The sequence below is a fragment of the Dermacentor variabilis genome, chromosome 5 (genome assembly GCF_050947875.1).
Source record: "Dermacentor variabilis isolate Ectoservices chromosome 5, ASM5094787v1, whole genome shotgun sequence".
NCBI lineage: Eukaryota > Metazoa > Arthropoda > Arachnida > Ixodida > Ixodidae > Dermacentor > Dermacentor variabilis.
The window spans coordinates 45219677-45240652 of NC_134572.1; the positions used below are offsets into that span (position 1 = coordinate 45219677).

Below are 20976 nucleotides of genomic sequence, written 5' to 3' on the forward strand. Positions count from 1 at the left end.
CCGAGTCTCGAGCGGTTCTGATTAACACGGGGGCCGAGACGCGTATTCCCAATTGCTAGTAGGTACAGCGGGGCGTGGCACTTGTGGAGACGACGGACATTTGCGCGCGTGCGCGAGTAATAGCGAGTGCGAGAGAGGAAATGTGGGGGCCTTTGGCTCCTCAAAAATACGACTCTTCCTAGGTACTACGGAGGAGTTTCTTGGCGCGCGTTGTATGCGCTTGCCCATAGGCGTGCCGGCAGAAGTCGCGGGGTGCGGTTGTGCTGAACTTTGCATCGCAGGTTGGTGGGTCGATGCAATTATATTTAGTCAATCATGTTTTTACTAATGAAAACAACGTGTCATTATTTCGCATTATTGGCGGCGCCTCCAGGACAGCAAAGCGGCAACGGGGACATCAAAGCTAGAACCCGGACTGGTCCGTGGGTTGGGGCTCGCAGAGGCCTGCGCGGGCCACGGTGGTATAAGATCGGATTCCCGCTATCGAGGACAACCTCAGGTGCACTCCTGAGGCCTCCATTTGCCGGTTACATGTGCCCTCCTGGAGCAGTGCTTGTAAAAAATCCGATCTATCGTCGCGGCGGAAAAAGCGACCCGTGACTTGTACAACACCAGTCAGAACATTGCTTGTTCAGACACAGCGATCACCAAGCGGCGTCCGCGCCCACTGCCTCACCGCGCTGGCAGCCAGCGGCGGAGCGTACACTCTAAGAAGAATTCCGGGGAAAACGGGAGTAACTGCGCAGTTCGTCCCAAAAAGGGCGCTTTCGTCCCTCAAGGGAGTAACTGCATGGATGTGCGTGCCGTGTGCAAATTTTGGAGAGTAAGTGTTTAGTCCCTGGTCGGAAAGAGAGGAACGGGAGGACGAACGGCAACAGTTACTCCCCATGCGCTCCGCTGTTTTCGTCCGTGTCGTGCAGTGATGCGGCAAAAACTGTATTGTCTATAAATCGTGAATAGTTCGAAGTTCGTGCACTGTCCATTGAACTATATGCAAAGCAGCACTTTGCCTCTTCGTGAGAAAATTGCGTGAAATTTAAAGTTGGAATGTGAAGAGCCATGCCGTTCGTGCGCACCCCATAAGTGAGCGATAGAAATTAAACGCGCAAGTCATTGATAGACTGCCAGATTTTGCTGGTCAATAGTACCTACGTTCCTTCCGTTCCACGGAGATTACGAACTTGAATGAAGCGATGTGTAGCTCAAACGGGACACACTAAGCCACAGAGCAATTGTCCGTCTCTGTCGTCTTAGGTGCCCCGTTTGAGCTCGCTACACGTTTGCATCGTGTAGTGCCTCAGTTTAAAGCACCCTAAGAATACTCGGGCATATTTCTTTTCCCACTCACTGATGGTTGCAAGTACACTCAACGTTACACTCTCCCCGCACAGCATACACAATATGCCGAGTCGCTTTTACATTGCCGCACCTGCGTTCCGATGCTTAACATGTCTCAATTTCCTAGTCTCGTCAAGCAATCTGCCGTGGTGCAGTGGTTAGAGTAGCTAACATGGGAGCGCGAGGACGTGAGTTCGAATCCTGCTTTCGGGCCCCTCTTTTTTCTTTTTTTTTTTAAGCTCAGTAATCTTTTTTATTAGCGTATAAATGCCTAATTTCATTAATTCCACCTTTGCGGAGCATCGGAAATAATGACCGTTACTCCTTTGAGGAGCATCGGAAAAGAGCAACTGTTGGTCCTCGGAGGAGTAACGGCATGGGGAGTAACAGTTCATCCCCTCGCACTTACCCCCTAAAGGGAGGAATGGTTGTGGCAGATCAGTTGCTCCCCTAAAGGAGTAACCTCAATACCCCCTTTCCTCCTTTTCTTCTTAGAGTGTATAAACTCGACCGCACTCCGCAATGCCGGCATGTCTAGGGTTCAAACGAATACAAAGCGCGCTAAGAAACCTCCACCGTAGTGCCTAGGCAGAGTCACATATTCAAGGAGCAAAGGCCCCAGATTTTCTCTCTCGCGCCCGCTCTTACTCGCGCCTGCGCAGAAACGTCAAGCGCCGTCAAAAGCACCTCGCCCCACTGTATCTACTATCAACTGTAAAAACACGGCCGGGACGGCCCTAAATAACCTCTGGCGGTTTTCTGGTTGTCGACGTCTTCGTGGGAAGCCAGTGGAAGTAGGTTCTGCCGTCGACCCTGCCCTTCGGGTTTTCTTTCCTTCGTCCGTCCCTATGTGTCAGCTCGGGGAAAAAAGGGGTTGACGCTGTTTCGGAGAAGAGGGCAATTATGTTGACATGGGGACGCCCGCTTGAATGTCTCTCACACCCGGCAGGTCGATCATAACAGTTGTTATGAGAAGACAGAAACGGAGTGCAGAATTCTTCTGGCCGCACCTAGCCCACGGTTCACTACTAAACATCGGCCAGCAGGGAGCGGAGGCAATAGGACATAAAAAGAAAAGTGGACAGCATAGCAGAAAGCAGAGAGAGGAGCAGTACCGTGGTCTTCCCGAGCTATCGTTCAAGAGCCGTTCCTTAACACAATAAGATGAACTGGGCAGAAACAACGCAACAAAAATATACGTTCTACAGTATGATCCGCCTGTCATGTAGGCTTCATGAGTCTCGATGGACAACGGTCTGCAACCATAGTCTGGAGCGACCTTTTGCTGGTCGATGATCCATATCGCTGACGCCCGAGGTGGTCGGAAGGCATGTAGACGATTGCTCTGGACATCTTATTTTTATGCGAAGCATATTACTAGAGCTCAACCCAGCTCCTCAGGCGCGGCGGTGTCGCCTTCAATACCACGTGACACCGTGACGTCACGACAGAGGAGAAACGGGGCTCCAACTCGCGCCGTCGCCTTCAAGGCTGACCACGTGACACCGTGACGTCACGACAAAGGAGAAACGGGGCTCCAACTCGCGCCGTCGCTCGCGGCGTCGCGGCGGTATGTAAGCAGCTGCGCTTGTTTCTAGGTGGCTTTGGCTCAACTCTTGCAAGATGGGCTGGGTGGGAATCGAACCAGGGTCTCCGGAGTGTGAGACGGAGACGCTACCACTGAGCCACGAGTACGATGCTTCAAAGCGGTACTAAAGCGCCTCTAGTGAATGCGGTGTTGCCTTAGAAACGAGCTGTTTCTAAGGCTCAGGCGTGCGTCGCTTGCTGAGGCGCACATTTCGTTGCCGCGCCGAACGCTGCGTTGCTCGACGCTCACCGCGTCTAATGCGGGGCGCGTAGTCGCTGCGCCGTAGCCCATTGTCTTACACCCCTTGGCGGGTCGACGGGAACGCTGTCGCGTTCCACTCTTGAAGGCGACAGCATTAAGGGCCGGGTGACGCAGAAAATCCGCGTCGTTTCAGCAAAAAGATTTTCGAACCACCCCTACCCAGGCCCTCCATGTGGCACAAGGAAGTTACTGAACTAATTAAATTTCTCAAGCTAAAATGCGTAGAAAAATCGTAAAGTACGACTTACACACAACCTACAGAAATGATAGCATCGAATTGTAATTTGAATATACGAGAAAAAGTAATTTTGTTACACGAAAACTCAAAGGAACTCCTTTTCCGGCGTTTCTACCGTTCGCAGGCCAGCCGCGGCGTCCGCCATTTGCACGCGCCGGCGCGCGGATGTCTTGGGGGCCACTGAGCGGCGTGCCCGGTTCTGATATAATCTCGACCGAGTGGGGTGGGACTTCACCACAGGAATCAGGCAACGACGACGAAGCCGGGCATAGTGAGAATGAAAAAAAGTAGAAAGATTGTATTCACTTCGTTAGTACATGGATGTGACGTGACACTCAACTGAGTCTCGAGCGGTTATTATTAACCATCTATTTAAGGCCAGCACGGCCTTAAATAACCACTGGCGGTCCTGTCATCGTCGCCGTCTTCCTCCGGAGCCTGTCTTTCCCTTTTGCCCATCCTTGGTGTCAGCTCGGGTAAAAGCGGCAGGTCGTCTTTACGTTTGGTTTCTGCTTCTATCCTTTTGTGTCAGCTTGTGGAGAACGAGGTGGCGTCGATTCGGAAAAGAAGGAAATTATTTTGACGTGGGAATGCCCGTTTTAATGCTTCTCACACCTGAAAGGTCGACCGTAACAGTTTCTTGCAATATCTCCAGCTGGCGCTCGCCTCCCTCTCATCACGGCCCCCGCAAGAGGCCGCGTTTCTACCAGAAAGCCCACATTCGTGCATAGCATTCGCCGCGAGCGTTTCCCGCTGAACATTACTGCAGTTGCTAAACGCTGCAGTTGCTGGGAAGCGTGAGAAGCAGTCAGGGATCTTTGAAAGTTATCGCATTCAACTGTTAAAGGCAAATCCTAAGCGTAGATGTGTGAGCGCAGATAACGGGAAATAACGAGGAGCCATCGACGGCCGCCGGTGAGGTAATTCCGTGGATACAACAGATCTTCGTGAATGGCAAAGGACGACGGACGGTCCGTGAGAGAGAGTCAGCTGAGGGTTAAGCAGTGAACCTACAGCTTAGCAGTGAAGAGGTCCAGGGATCTTTACGTTGCTCAGCCGGGATGTCGTTGAAGGTAAAAGCTGTCAAATCGCAGGTGGAAGTTAGTGAGCAAATAGGCTCAGAAGGCTGCGGAGAACGGTATAGGGCGTCGCCATCTGAATGTTTGCGCCCAGAGCGATAAATGACAGGTATGTCATACTCTTGAAGGCGTAAAGCTCAACGAGCGAGGCGGCCAGTGGAGTCTTGCAAGGATGACAAGCAGCATTAGCCAATTCATAGTAAAATATTTTTGCGCGCACAGTTGACAAGGGCACATTGAAGGGGGACACACGAGCGCTTATTACTATGAATTCGTACCAACTCGCCCAACTATCAGTTCTGCAGCATTAGCCAAGGCGGTCAGTGACAACGTCAAGCTCACGGCCACCTATAGGTAAGTACGAAGTTTGCCGACTGCCGAAACAATCTCCAAACATTCTTTTTCCGTAACAGTTGAATTCTGCCTTCGTTAGGGTACGGATGGCATATGCGACAACGTACTCGTCGAAGTTGTCTTTCCGTTGGATGAGAATGGCGCCAAGTCCAGCAGCGCTAGCATTCGTGTGAATCTCAGCAGGCGCATTGGGATCAAATTGGCGCAGTACTGGAGGGGACGTGATCAAGGAGCCGGCTGAGCCTCGTAAATGAGTCGTCACGCTCAGAACTCCGAGCCTATAGGTCAGACGTGCCAGTGAGAAGCTGCGTCAAGAGGGATATGATCAAGGCGAAATTACGGATGAAGCGCCGGAAGTAGGAAGACATACCGATGAAGCTCCGCAGTTCCTTTAGAGGCGTGGGTGTGGGGTAGTCAGCAACGGCGCGAAGTATGGCAGGATTCAGGACAACATTCATTTGGGCTAAATGGTGCATACTTGAATTGGCAGGATCTGGCAGAATTCCCTCTTTCGAGACGACGTGGCCTAGGATCGAGTGCTTACGGGCAACAATATACATATATATTTTTCTAAGTTTAGTTCCAACCCAGCTTTCGCGAGACACACAAGAACTTGCTCAAGGCGGGCGAGATGCGATTCGAAATCTGCAGAAAACACCACAACGTCATCCAAGTATAGCAAAATAATGTATGCCATTTAAGATATCTGAGAAGAGCGTCGATCCTTTTCTCGAAAGCGGCAGGCGCGTTTGCAAAGGCCGAAAGGCATTATATTGAACTCATATAATCCATCAGGAGTTACAAAAGCCGTTTTTGGACGGTCGGCTTCAGCCATGGGCATTTGCCAGTACCCGGAGCACAGATCAAGCGAAGAGAACTCAGCTCCTTGCAGGCAATTCAGGGCGTCGTCGAAACACGCTAGAGGATAAACAACATTGTGGGTAATTTAGCCAGCGGTAATCGCCGCAAAATCTGACTGAGCCATCCTTTTTCCGCACCAGCACGACCGGAGACGCCCAAGGACTGTGGGAGGGCTGGTTGACATGTCGTTTCAGCATGTCGTCAACGTGTTCGTCAATGACACGACGTTTGGCTGCGGAAACATGTTTGGACACTGGCGCAGCGGAGCATGGTGACCGGTGTCAATACCGTCAACAGCCGCTAGCGTGCGCTCCAAGGAAGGTTTGCCGAGGTCGAAAGAAGCACGGAAACGTTCAAGAAGTTCAACAACTTGATCGCGTTGAGCTGGCGTAAGCGCGTCATCGACGGTGTGCAAGAAAACGTCTGGGGAATGTGAGGCTGGCGCGGCAGCAGAAGTGACGGCATCTATAGGCAGTGGTGCCTTATCGGAAGGTAGACCGCATGGAAGAATGACGTAAAAAGTGCCGAGATGTCCCGCTGCCTCCCGCATAATCACCGTGTAATGGAGTTGTAGGACGGGGAAATGGACAGGGATACCAGTACAGTACGTGTACCCTTTCGATAAATGTTATGCACGTTTAATTAAGCTTTACGTTGTTTTCACACGGATCACACATATTCACCGCATGCTCACATGGCAAAATTACGAAAAACGCGATTTCGCGGATTGCGCTGGTGAAATCGAAACCGAAACTCCGGGTGATACGGTCGCACTACTTGGCGTAGTGACACATGTGCATAGGTTCCTCCCACGTAGCCTTGGCCGTGCTGCCACAAAGTTGTCGCCAGGTGTAGTCATAACTAATTGCTAAAGGTGGCACAGACACATTTGGCTGTGCGGTCTTTTGCTGCGTGGCTTTCAGCGCCTCCAATCGGTCTCAGCGTTCCACCCACAAAGGTACAGCTCTTCGCTGTCGTAGACGTCAGTTATCGAAGTGCCGCTCCCATGGCGACCTCGTCGCGTCGTTGGCGTGCCGCCGTGGTCATCATGCCACAAATCACACGACACGTGCAGGGCTCGTGATCATTGCGTTCTCGTCTACCTTTGGGCTGAAGTTTCAGCATGAATACTCACCAACTTGCTAATTTTCACTCGCTATGTACGCCGTAGTCATGCTGCCTACAGTACTTGGGCTAGCGTGACGTGGGCGAGATTTCTCGCTTATGCTGGTCTGAGTGAGGTGGAGTAATACCGTCACTCGTGGGCGCCAGCTAGGAATGTGACTGCGGCGCCATTTCGCATTGCAGTTCCGGTTTTTAATTCGCTATATTCTATAGGAATTCGCCGATTCATTATTTTTTCGCAAGTCTGGAACCGTTTATGAACTGTTTGGATCGGACTGCTGGTACGATCTGTTGGGAACTCGGCGCTGACGCCCGTGGTTGTACCTGGGTCGCAAGCCCCAAGGGTAGCGTTGGCCTGGCGGCCTGGGGTACAACTGGAAGCATCCGAAGGTCCCGGCAAAGCATGAGTCGACTGGTAACAACGAAACAACTTGTTTATTTTAACATCGCAAAGAGTTGGCGGTCAGGTTTGACCGTAGTAGAGAGACGGGAGAGCACTTCACTCAACAGAAGAAATCGGAGCCCTCCTTTTGGCGTCCGGGGGCAGCTGTTTTTATACTCTCGCAGTTGAGGGCAAGAAGGAACCCCTCAAAAGACGAGCACGTGAATGTACAATGGGCTAATGGTGACGCACACTGTCGTAGCGATGCCGTAGCACCATGTCGAGCACGATCTCGTAGCACCCTGTCGTGGCGCTGCCGGTCGGACACAATGACTGTAATGAGAGGATGGTCCCTGCTTTGGCATCGCCTGTTTCGGGCACAATGACTGGAACGAGATCCCTGCTTTGGCATCGCCTGTTTCGGGCACAATGACTGGAATGAGATCCCTGCTTTGGCATCGCCTGTTTCGGGCACAATGACTGGAATGCGAGGATGATCCCTAGGCGGTCGCATCGCCGCAGTCGCGCCTGGAAACACCTGGCGATGAGTGTTGCGGCGACGACGATCGGGCCAAAATGTCTGCCGCCCCGCCGCAGTCGCGCCGGCAAAACCACGTGTCGCAGGCGAAACGCAACAGACCGCCCCGCCGGGGGAAGGAGATCCCGATGGACAGGGGACTGCATCCGCTGTCCGGAGGGATGTCGCTCGATGATGCTCATAACCGAAGTCGGGCGTCCCTCGACGTTTCTTGAGCGCAGCGCACAGAGAAGGCCTCGTTCTCTTGTTCAGGTTCGCACGGGACACTGCAAAGTGACTTCGGGAGAGTTCACATTTTTGTTCTCGTTCCCGGCAAGCGTTAGAACTACGCTGAAACTCAACCGCTCAGTCAGCAAGCACGGCACAACCCTCACTAAGCCCTGCCAGGCTCTTTCCCCTTTTTATACCACTGCCTAGTTCCTTACAGTAGTCTAGCATCACTCAGAACGCGTCCACAAATTGAAAACTTGCACTAGAAAGCATATCATCACTTTGAAACACTAAACAAAAGCAATATGTTAAAAAAAATCCTGCCTCAGGAAAAAAAACATCAGTAACAAACAATTTTGAGGCTGATTCCTACGTTAGGGGCTTCGACTTAAGCCATCGGCGTTACCGTTGAGACTCCCCTTTTTGTAACGCACCTCAAAGGAATATTGTTGTAAAGCGAGGCTCCAGCGCAGGAGGCGGCCATTTTTGGGAGAGATGGTCTGCAGCCATTGGAGAGGGCAGTGATCCGTCTCAATGATAAACCTCGAGCCGGCTAGATAGCATGACAATTTCTGAACGGCCCACACGAGACACGCACACTCTTTCTCGGTGGCGCTATACGCCTGCTCACGACTGGACAGCTTACGACTAGCATACAGGACGGGGTGTTCTACTTCTCCATTTTCCCGTTGGCACAGTACAACGCCCATGCCTCGCTCACTAGCATCGCACTGAACAATGAACCCTTTTGTATAGTCTGGCGATCGTAGCACAGGCTGGCTTGTTAGGGCACTCTTTAGGGCGCTAAAAGCTCTTTCCTTTGTCTCGTCCCAGACGACTGTTTGAGGCTCTGTCTTTCTTAGAGCATCCGTCAGGGGAGCCGCGATATCAGAGTACCTAGGGATGTACCTCTGATAGTAGCCGGCGACACCTAAGAACGACCGAATATCGGTCTTTGTGCGCGGTTGCGGAAAGTCTCGCACAGCGGCCACTTTTATTTCAGAGGGGCGGCGACGACCCTGACCAATCACGTGACCGAGGTAGACAACCTCGGCCTGTGCTAACTGGCACTTAGGAGCCTTTACTGTCAAGCCTGCTTCGCGCAGGCGGGTTAGCACTGCCCGCAAGTGTGTCATATGCTCAGACCAGGATGCGGAGAATATCGCTACGTCGTCTAGATACGGTAAAGCGAATTCTTGCTGTCCCCGCAACACTTTATCCATGAGACTTGAAAAACAGTATGGCGCGTTCTTCAAACCAAAACTCAACACTTTAGGACGGAATGTTCCCATTGGTGAAATGAACGCCGCATACCTACTAGCCTCTTCTGTAAGTGGAACCTGCCAATAACCCCTGACAAGATCTAGGGTGGAAATAAACTGAGCGCTACTAACTTTCTCAAGGCGCTCCTCGATGTTAGGGATCGGATAAATTTGATCCTTAGTGATGGAATTAAGCCTGCGGTAGTCGACGCAAGGACGAGGTTCCTTGCCCGGTACCTCAACTAAAATCAAAGGGGAGGTATAATCACTCTCACCTGCCTCAATAACACCGAGCTGTAGCATTTTCTTTACCTCAGCCTCCATAATATCGCTCTGGCGGGGTGACACCCGATACGCCTTGGATCGTACTGGCTCTGTGGAGGTAAGTTCTATATCATGAGTAAGTACAGAAGTCCTACCAGGCCTCTCAGAGAACAGACCTTGAAACTCTTGTAATAGCTGGTGTAGTTCGGTTTTCTGCTTGGGCGACAGCGGTGCTTTACTGATAAGGTCACTAATGACTTGACCGGTGTCTTCCCTGTTCGTCACTGAGCCTAGTCCCGGAAGCTCGACTGGAAGCTCTTCAGGAACGTTTATCATCATGCACACCACTGCTTCCCGTTGTCTATAAGGTTTGAGCAGATTACAGTGGTAAACTTGCTGTGCTTTCCGCTTTCCTGGCAGACTTACCACGTAGTTAACATCCGACAGTTTCTGAACAATTCGTGCTGGGCCCTCCCACTGCACGTCTAGTTTGTTGTTTAGCGATGTGCGCAATATCATGACCTCATCGCCAACCTCAAAACGACGGGCCCTGGCTGTCCGATCATAATAAACCTTGGCCCTCTGCTGGGCCTTTGTCATTGCTTCACCTGACAACTCCTGTGCCCTTCTTAAGCGTTCGAGGAGCTTAAGTACGTACTCCACCACGACTGGGTCGTCGCCCCTACCTTCCCACGATTCTCGAAGCATGCGAAGCGGAGATCGAAGCGAGCGACCGTACACCAGTTCAGCTGGCGAAAACCCCGTAGCCGCATGCGGCGCGGTCCTTAAAGCAAACATCACCCCAGGCAGACACAGCTCCCAGTCAGTTCGATGTTCAAAACACAACGCTCTCAACACGCGCTTCATGACGGAGTGGAGCTTCTCAACGGAATTCGACTGTGGGTGGTACACTGAGCTGTGTAACAGCTTTACCCCACACCTTTCGAGAAAAGTTGTCGTCAAAGCGCTAGTAAACACTGTGCCCTGATCTGATTGGATTTCCGCAGGGAAACCAACTCGCGCAAATATGGACAGTAGTGCATTAACTATCTCAACTGAGCTGAGTTCTTTAAGCGGCACTGCTTCAGGGAACTTTGTCGCTGGGCAGATCACAGTCAAAATGTGTCTGTACCCCGTGGCTGTTACCGGCAGAGGTCCCACAGTATCAATAACGAGCCGTCTAAAAGGCTCCGTAATGATAGGTACCAATTTCAACGGCGCCCTCGATTTGTCCCCTGGTTTGCCCACCCGCTGACAAGTGTCACATGTCCTCACGAAATGGTCTGCGTCCCGAAAACACCCTGGCCAATAGTACTCTTGCAAGAGACGGTCCTTAGTTTTCTTAACTCCTAGGTGTCCGGACCACGAACCCCCATGCGACAAGCGCAACAGATCCTGACGATAGCATTGAGGCACGATCAGCTGATCGAACTCCACTCCTCTTCGGTCTAGATACTTCCGGTACAGGACTCCACCTCTTTCCACAAAACGCGCAGTTTTCCTGGCGATACCTTCTTTGACATTGCAGCGCACGTTTTCCAGGCTGCCATCCTTTTTTTTGCTCGGCTATCAAAGCCGACCGGCTGACTTTTAGCAACCTATCAAGTCCGTCTGACGTAGGCGCGATGAGCAAATCAGTAGATAGCTCTTCTAACTTTCCCGAATCGGGATTTTCCTCTCCAGTATCTGGCGCCTTCAACGCTACAGACTCAATTTTATTCAGTTCGGGCGTGCTCTGAATATCAGCTTGCTGCGCCTCTGACCCTTTTTCGTTGTTTGATAACGTCGGCCCCGCAACTACCGCCTTTGCAGCGAGCTCCCGAACCTTCGATCTGGTTAAGGCCTGAACACTAGCTTCACCAAACAAAAGCCCCTTCTCGCGCAGGAGGTGATCGGACCTGTTTGAAAATAGGTACGGGTACTGGGGTGGCAGCATAGATGACACTGCCGCCTCCGTCTCAAGCGCTCCGAAAGGTCCTTCAATAAGCACTTTTGCTACCGGCAGACACACGCTATGAGCTTCCACGGCTTGCTTGATCCACGCGCACTCGCCCGTGAACATTTGGGGATCTACGTAAGACGGGTGAACTACATCCATCGTAGCTGCGGAATCGCGAAGCACTCGGCACTCTTTCCCGTTCACGAGGAGGTCTCGCATGTAAGGCTCGAGAAGCTTCATGTTCTCGTCAGTGCTGCCTATTGAAAAAAACACAACTTTTGGTGTTGTTTCCGGACACTGCGCCGAAAAGTGACCCGGCTTCTGGCACGTATAACACAAGCGCGCTCGCCTCATCTCGAACCGCTTTCTGCGTTTGGCTGCCGCCGTCTCTTTACGTTTGGTCGGACTGCTTTCGCTCGCATCCGCACTACGCGTGTCCCCCTTTGCTCTTATGGGTGTGAACTTCGGCCTCTCAAACTTCGAGCCAAATTCACCCTTTTGACCGTCCTTAGCTCCGCGAGCCCGACGCGTCACAAACTCCTCGGCTAGCTCAGCGGCTTTAGCCACCGTACAAACGTCTGGCCTATCCAAGACCCAGTATCGCACGTTCTCCGGTAACCGACTATAAAACTGTTCTAGCCCGAAACACTGCAGAACTTTATCGTGGTCACCAAACGCTTTCTCTTCTTTGAGCCACTCCTGCATGTTCGACATAAGCCTATACGCAAACTCTGTATATGACTCACTTTTGCCTTTCTCATTTTCCCGAAACTTCCGACGGAACGCTTCCGCAGACAGCCGGTACTTTTTTAGCAGACTCGATTTTACTTTGTCGAAATCCTCTGCCTCCTCTCTATCCAAGCGAGCGACTACGTCGGCCGCCTCGCCGGGTAACAAAGTGAGCAAGCGCTGTGGCCACGTTTCCCGAGAGAACCCCTGCTTCTCGCACGTTCGCTCAAAGTTAACCAGGAACAAACCAATGTCCTCTCCAAGCTTAAACGGCCGCATCAGGTCAGTCATTTTGAACAATACGCGTTCTCCTGCACCGTGTGCCTGACTTCCATTACGAGCGCGTTCCATCTCTACCTCAAGACGCTTCATTTCCAAAGCGTGTTGACGGTCACGCTCTTGTTGCTCTCGCTCTTTCTGTTCTTTACGTTCACGCTCTTCTTTTTCTTTTTGTTCTTTACGTTCACGCTCTTCTTTTTCTTTCTGTTCTTTACGTTCACGCTCTTCTTTTTCTTTTTGCTCTTTAAGTTCGCGCTCCTGTCTTTTTGCAGTCTCTCTCTCTTCAATGGTCTCAAGGCATTCCGACAGCTCGTCATCCTCAGCCTCTAACTCAAGAATAGCCTTTATCAGTTCCGGTTTTCTTAGTTTGTCTGAGACATCCAGACCCAACTCTCTTGCAAGCTCCAACAATTTCGGTTTGCGCAACGACTTCAAATCCATGGCTGCTCTGAATGCTGCTTTCTCTACTGCTTACTATTGTCTTGCCGCAACTAACCCGGCAGCAACGACAACCACAATTACCAGCTCTGTTTCTAACACTAACAAAAGCCTGGCAAAGCTCAGAAGAAGAAAGTCCCGCACTCACCAAACCTCGCAGGCAGGAATTCCGCGCAGTCGTTCCGCTGCAGGCAACCAGTCGTCACACAGGGCTCGTTGCACTGCTCCCGGATCGTCGTTGAGCTGCTCAGCATACAGTCAACTGCATCTCTTCGCTGCTGGCCTCCGTTGTCGCGATCTCACCGCTGGCAACCAGATGTTTGAAGTCGGAGGCGATCTCACCGCTGGCAACCAGATGTTTGGATCGGACTGCTGGTACGATCTGTTGGGAACTCGGCGCTGACGCCCGTGGTTGTACCTGGGTCGCAAGCCCCAAGGGTAGCGTTGGCCTGGCGGCCTGGGGTACAACTGGAAGCATCCGAAGGTCCCGGCAAAGCATGAGTCGACTGGTAACAACGAAACAACTTGTTTATTTTAACATCGCAAAGAGTTGGCGGTCAGGTTTGACCGTAGTAGAGAGACGGGAGAGCACTTCACTCAACAGAAGAAATCGGAGCCCTCCTTTTGGCGTCCGGGGGCAGCTGTTTTTATACTCTCGCAGTTGAGGGCAAGAAGGAACCCCTCAAAAGACGAGCACGTGAATGTACAATGGGCTAATGGTGACGCACACTGTCGTAGCGATGCCGTAGCACCATGTCGAGCACGATCTCGTAGCACCCTGTCGTGGCGCTGCCGGTCGGACACAATGACTGTAATGAGAGGATGGTCCCTGCTTTGGCATCGCCTGTTTCGGGCACAATGACTGGAACGAGATCCCTGCTTTGGCATCGCCTGTTTCGGGCACAATGACTGGAATGAGATCCCTGCTTTGGCATCGCCTGTTTCGGGCACAATGACTGGAATGCGAGGATGATCCCTAGGCGGTCGCATCGCCGCAGTCGCGCCTGGAAACACCTGGCGATGAGTGTTGCGGCGACGACGATCGGGCCAAAATGTCTGCCGCCCCGCCGCAGTCGCGCCGGCAAAACCACGTGTCGCAGGCGAAACGCAACAGAACTCTTCAGACGACGAGCTTTTCAAGTCTCGCATTATAGATCGATGGCCTAACTCTCATAAAGTCAGAGTCTGACCATCGTCCGACAACGACACTAAGAAAACAAAAATAATAGGCAGCAGACGATTGAAGATCATATGTGCAAAAGTATCAAAGTTGCTTAAAAAGGCTTGCATCTCATAGTACCTTCCAGTTCGGGAACTGCCACTGACTCCTGCAGCACAAGAGCAACTGAATTTACACCCAACGTCGAAAGTGCTTGGAAAAAAGGGGCGCATGAATCGAAGGAAAATCGGAGAGCGCGAAGGGGGAGCCCGGGATCAATAAAGCTACAAGTCAGTGTCTGCACTTAGTCAATATTTTCACTTACACACAGTTCACTCATCTGAGGTCACGTTAGAGGAACGCTTTTCTTTCACAATTATGTACCGCTGTTCAAGTCATAAAGCAAGTACACAAGAGCGTGCAGCCTCGCCCTGATACAACACGATAACGAAGAAACACGGCGGAACGGCGCGCTCACTTATCTACGCTCAATCAGCAAGAATGCCAGGAAAGCACGGACTTAAAATACGATTCCTGGAATATATCATCGACCAGCAAGAAACGCTGCCTGCGCGAATATGGTCTTGTTCTTCCATTATAGAAAAAAAAAAAAAAAAGAGGGAGCGACGAACTTTATTGGGCGCTCTGTGTCTGGCCAATATCTAGAGTGCAGCACTCAAGACACTTTTCTAATCAGTTAACTCCGAAATGTCTATTGTTTGCTGCATAACTGGTCTCTGCATGTCTGAGCGCGACGTTTGCACGTTTACGACAGACGACCTCATCGCCACCGTACGGCGAGTGACAGGACAGTTCTCTCACAATTAAACAGCATCAAATAATCTATACCCTGCTCCCGAAAATAAATGCACACTCATCGTGATCACCACTTGATCATTTTCTGTCTGTCGCGCTGGATTAGTTGCTGGAAACAAAACACCCAAAGCCTGCACTTCGTTCCCCGCCGCAAACAGGTTGAATTGTTTCGGAAACGCAAAAAATCAGAGAGCTCTTCGAGAAAGAGTCATCCTGGGAAGTATGGTAGTCCGCACCAACGTGTTGGCGAGACACTTCGTGGAGGCGCGCACAGGTGGGCACAACCAGCCGAGGACGCGAGCGATGCTAGATGCAGAGATGGCGCAACATTGGGCAGAGGTCTACCCTCTCCTCTAGCGCACACACGCACGGCGAGAAGAGGGGAAGCTAAACAACGACTGCAACAATTCATATACAAAGCAGGCGTCGGCGGCGGCGGCGCGGGGCTTCGATTTTCGAGCCGACGCCACAGCATGCCGCCAAGGGCGCTCCGGCGTCCTCCCCCCCTCCCCCCCCAGCGGCGCGCTCAAAGTGGACTCCTCTGACGGCTCGCCCAGCCAGCCTCGCCAGTCTGGCGAAGAATGCCGCCGGAGCGGCAGCCGTACTGGCTGCGAGAAGTCGCCAGGAGCCGACTCGTCGTGTCTGCGTTGTTGCGCCGCCGCCGTGTTCTGCGTTTGTAGACACCGTCGGGCCTGGCCGCGAGGATCATGCGGCGCCGTGCGACCCACACATCGCCTCGGATCGCCGCCGACAACGTGGCCCACCGGCCGTACGTGTACTTCACCGCAGCAGTAATCGGCGCTGCTGTGTCTGCAGACAAGCTACTACTACAGCTGCTGATTTCAAAGGGTTTGTTTGGTTGCGCGGCGGGCGTGTAGGCCTAACCGTTTAACGGAACTGACTGTGCGTGCGTGCGAGGTTGAGGCTGGTGTTCTGGTTCGGTCGGCTGGCTTTGCGTGCTCGTCGGATCGCCCTGACCTGTGCGTTTGTTGAATAGGAAGTGCCGGGAAGTTCCGTGCACACGGGCATTGGTGCGCGTGCGCACCTGTCGGGGCAGTTTTGTCTGTTGGCGCTTGGGGACAAACCGCGCATGACTTTTTCGAGCAACCGCTTGGAGCTTCTGCCCGCATGCCTAGCCGCGAGACGGATTTCTACGAAAAGCGGCTGCAACGACGAGGTTCGTCGCTCTGCTGTTGTCAACAACGGCGGCACGAGTCGCGCATGCGTTTGGATGCCAAGTGCGTGTGTGTGTGAAGTGTCGTTCTCTTGCCTGGAGGTTCTCGCTCGCTGGTTTCTTTCACTCAAGCTGAGGATAAGCCCTCTTTTTTTCCTACGCCCAGATCTCTTCGTGTCAGATGCCAGCCATTGGTTCAAGTGCTATACATTTAGACAGACGTATGTCTCGTGATACGAATCTGCTGTGTGTATGCAAAGGTCGCTCAGCCACGGCGACGGAAATCGAAGCGACCTTCGTGGCTTGTGACGGATGACAACTGTGTCAAAGCGGCGCGTACTTTTTTTCTAATTGGGACGACCACGTCCACGGTGCTGTGCTCTTGAAATGACTCCGCTGCGACTTCTCGTCGTCGTGCCTCTGTTGGCAACGCTCATCCGTGAGTATTGTTTCTGAATTATTCCATCGGGGATTTTTGCGCTGTGTTTCTCATTTTTTTTTCAATTAAAGTGTATTTGCATCTATACATGTACAGATGACAGGAGTACAGACAAAAAGCCAAATGAATTCGGCTTGACGGGGTCTGTACCCCCTACAGAAGTGGCACTGTGCACAATAAAGAGAACACAAACATACAATAATGGATAAACGAGAAAAAAAAAGTTAACATGAGTGAACATTGTATAACAGAAATGCATATATATGGGCAAAAAAATCAACAATAGAATGATGCAAAGAATTATATTACAGAAAGCGAATAGTATAAAATGATACAAATAATACAGCCTTGAAATTCACATCTATAAATAATAAGTTGTTGACAAGCAGAGAAAATTGGTTAAGCATTCAGGCGTCAGTGTACACCAGAGCAAAAAATAAATAAAAAATAAAAAAACGAATCCACAATGAACCCATTAAAAGGAGAGATAGGTGTCCATTGAGTTTCTAATGAGTAACAAAGATTTGGCACTGCGTGGGGTAACATTTGTTGACCGTAGTTAGTGCGCGCTTTAGGAACGTACCATGTTTCTCTGTGTTGTGTGTTGTAAATGTTAGAACTCATTGTCAATAGATATAAATGCTCGAAAAATTTCGTGTTCTGTTTTTTCGCAGTAGTGAAACGCTTGAGTAAAATACTACGATATATTGAGGTGACCGGTTGTAAATTAAGGGCGCGGAAAAGAGGCTGCGTATGAGCGTCATATGAAGAATTGGCGATAGCGCGCACTGCTTTCTTCTGCAATAGAAGAAGTTCTGTGATGTTAGACATCGTGGTGTTTCCCCAGACTAAATGACAGTAATTATATGACATTAAATGACAGAGTTATAAAGTAGTTTTTTGACGCTCAAGGGAAGAAAAAATCGAAGTTTCGTTAGTATTCCCGCAACACGAGCGATTTTGTTAGCAATTGAGTCTGTATAAAGATTCCAAAGTAAGTTTTCTTGAAATACGACCCCGAGGCATATAATGGATGGCACAAAGTTGATAATCGAGGAGCCCATTTGCAAATTGCCGTCAATGTGGACATTTTTGTTTTTAGGTTGAAAAAGTACAGCCTTTGTCCTGTTTTTATTTATAGACAGTGAATTCAATGAACTCCATCGATTAAGTTTACTTGAAGCAGCGTTCGCAAGAGCCAACAGGTCCCTTGCACAACCAATACTGGTATTGCACATCACTCTTCTAGAATCTTTCGTCTAGACAAGTGTCCTGACAAAAAAAAAAAAAGAAATATAAGAGGGTATATGTATATACTTTCATTGCCATTAATTTACCATTTCTTTAGTTGAATCAGTAAGTACAAGCAATTTCCCCCATGTTCTCCTTGGTGCCTTTGTTTGTTGGCTTCTTACGATTAATAAAAATCGGACCGCTAAACCGTCTCGTTTACACACGTACACACATACACATTATATATATATATATATATATATATATATATATATATATATATATATATATATATATATATATAAGCTGGGGATTCCATACCCGATACCATACGTCCGTAAAAGTGCCCCACTGCCTGAAATTTTCTTTAGGCATATCTTCTCATACATCTGGACAGATGAAGATGGCTTACCTCGTCCTGATCCACATAACGGGTCCCAAAGTCTTTCGAGGTCAGCGTCAGTGTGCCGAGCTGAAGTCAATGCTACTGCCTAACGTGGTTCATGCAAGCAAGCATGATAGAAACACTAGACCAAATTTCCATCAGTAATACCATGCTAAATACGCCGGTTCTCGTCCCCGATGCTATTCCAATCTTGAATTCTTAAAGAAAAGTAGCCCAGTATCATAAAATCGAAAACGCTACATGTAAGGCTGTACACGAACAAAAGACTCCATCGCGTGAGCGGCGACCTTTGCAAGGCTTGCTGTGACGTCCAGTTAGCCCCGTGATTCATGGAAGCAGAAGTAGGCATGAAGCACCAGGGACGGGAACGTTTATACAGGTGTCGTAGTGATTCACAGCATCCGATGTTTACTTATAGGCAAAGCGATAGGCGGCGGCGTTTGCAACTGCTGCTGGTATCTGAATACCAGTTGCTTCTTACTGAGACACTCGGTCTGTAAGCCAAGCGCGTCTGTTGCACCACATTTTCTTCTAAGCCTAATCACGACATGCTGCTGCGTAATCACGCTACTGTACGAACGGTTTCAGATAAGGAAGTGTCCCCATAGCTGTAGCCACTTTATCCTGGTATGGGTGAAATTCAAGAAAGTGTTAGAAATTTCATTTCACCTTTCCAAGCCACGTTCTTTTTTTATGAACATATAAGAGTGATTATTTTCCCTTTTCTTCTTTTTTTTATTTTGAAGACGTTATGATGCGACTTGGTTACATTAGCATTTGAAAGCGAGACCTTCATATCTGTCGACAGTATATTCCAGGTGCTATATCTGTACTGTGGGTATATTGCCTCCATGGTAACCATAACCGGGCAGACGTCGAAGGCTCATTGATGCGAAAGAAAGAATAATAATAATAATATTTGGCGTTTTACGTGCCAAAACCACTTTCTGATTATGAGGCACGCCGTAGTGGAGGACTCCGGAAATTTCGACCACCTGGGGTTCTTTAACGTGCACCTAAATCTAAGCACACGGGTGTTTTCGCATTTCGCCCCCATCGAAATGCGGCCGCCGTGGCCGGGATTCGATCCCGCGACCTGGTGCTAAGCAGCCCAACACCATAGCCACTGAGCAACCACGGCGGGTGCGAAAGAAAGAAGGGGAAGATTTTGGAAACCCGCAGTCAAATCTGTTACCGTTCCCTCGGTGCCATAATGCGATACGTAACCGCAAACCCTCAAGAGCCACGATATTTTGCAAGGAGAAAATATATGTATCTCAGTCGATAAGCGCGCTACCTAGTGGTTTGACTTTATAGTCTGCAACAGGAACGTTTTTGCAGAGGGTTTTAGCACGTTACTACACCCTTTAGCTTCAGGCTCTTGCGCGTCAGCATATATGATGAACCTGTCGCCCCAAGCGGGCACCGACTTTCGTGATATCTGCATCAACGAATTGGCCATGACTAATGAGTGAAACGTAAATATAGTGCGATAATGACAGTTCTTATTTACTGCATGAAGAGGATTAGTAGTGTGTAGTTCATTTCTTGGCTGTGCATTGTGTACCTGCGTCTGCCTCTGTAGCTGTGTCCAAGTGTGGCCTATAATGATTACCCCAAGAGGCTTAGAAAACTATAGACAATGTGTTCGGCCGTTCTCAAATGAGGACTACGATGCTTCCCGAGCGCTGGAACAATGACGGCTACATAGTAGGCATTTTCGCTCGGCCCTGACACACAGGAGTAAAAGATTAGGCAATTTAGGCGTTAGGCATAATGGTTGGTGGCACTCTGTATACCTCAAAGGCGTCGAAAGTGATCGCCTGGAAGGTAGCTCGTTCTTCAGCGACGTGGTTGAAATTCATTCGACCCGATGACCGCCATCTTCTTGGGCGCGAACAGTCGAAGAGTCCGCCTCCAAAATCTGAGGATAGAGGATTAAAATGCTCTGCTGCCGACGCATGATGCGGTAGCGCATTATGCCTTTATCTAACAGCAATGTGTTGAAAAGTTTGCGGTTTCAAGCGTGAAGGGCTGAGGTTGAACACGTTATGAAAGCGTAGGATTTACTTATATTGCCTATAGCAGCTTCCTTATTTCGTCCTGTTATTATTTTTGTTTCTTTTCTGCGGCATAAATCGCTGTCTCTGCTTTGTGAAATATAAGTTTGGGGAAACGACATCAACATACAAGCGTGTCACACCGTGGACAGCGGGCGCTTTATGTGCATGCCATTGCAAAAATCAAGTATGACGTTCAACTTTATTCAACAGACATTCTATCGAAGTAAGAAACAAGACAACAGCGACACAACTGAATGTTTATCAATAACTTGGTAACAGCATGTCTGATGTGTAACGTTGCCTGCATGGGAAATAGGGAAACAGGCGTATATATATATATATATATATATATATATATATATATATATATATATATATATATATATATATATCTGAAAGTCTTGAAAGCTTCGTGGCTTTGAAATTTCGCGTTCAAGCATAACTACAATGTTGCACAGGCCGCTGGCGAATTTCGCACCAGGAATGTCGCGTAAGCTACGTTTACATGAACCCTGCAAAGTTGGGGTGACTCGACTTGTTGAGCCGACATTCGTTCCTCCGGTTCGTGTAAACGCTACAGCTCGCCGGGCCAACAAAGCGTCGTTGCTGACTGGGTCAACGCGCCTGCAAGGGTTGGCTCGACTCTCTCGATTCGACTCGCTTATTGAAATAATTGTGTGAACGCGGTCGTTCCGGTCTAGGTCATCGCGACTTCTCTGACTCTGTCCGCTCGCGTCATGTAAGCGGGTTCATGTAAGCGAAGCGTTTGCCGACCCCGAAAACAATAAACTGCGTCAGTGT

The 20976-nt window shown here is 50.0% G+C and overlaps 1 protein-coding gene across 1 annotated transcript in view; it reads left to right on the top strand.

The window, feature by feature from the left end:
• The first annotated feature begins 15411 nt into the window (after positions 1-15411).
• wit (kinase protein wishful thinking) overlaps positions 15412-20976 on the top strand; it is a 169456-nt gene continuing 163891 nt past the window's right edge. The window contains exon 1 of the mRNA XM_075692313.1: positions 15412-16473. Within this exon, the coding sequence (XP_075548428.1) occupies positions 16422-16473 (52 nt within the window). The 5' untranslated portion in view covers positions 15412-16421. The remainder of the gene's footprint in view (positions 16474-20976) is intronic.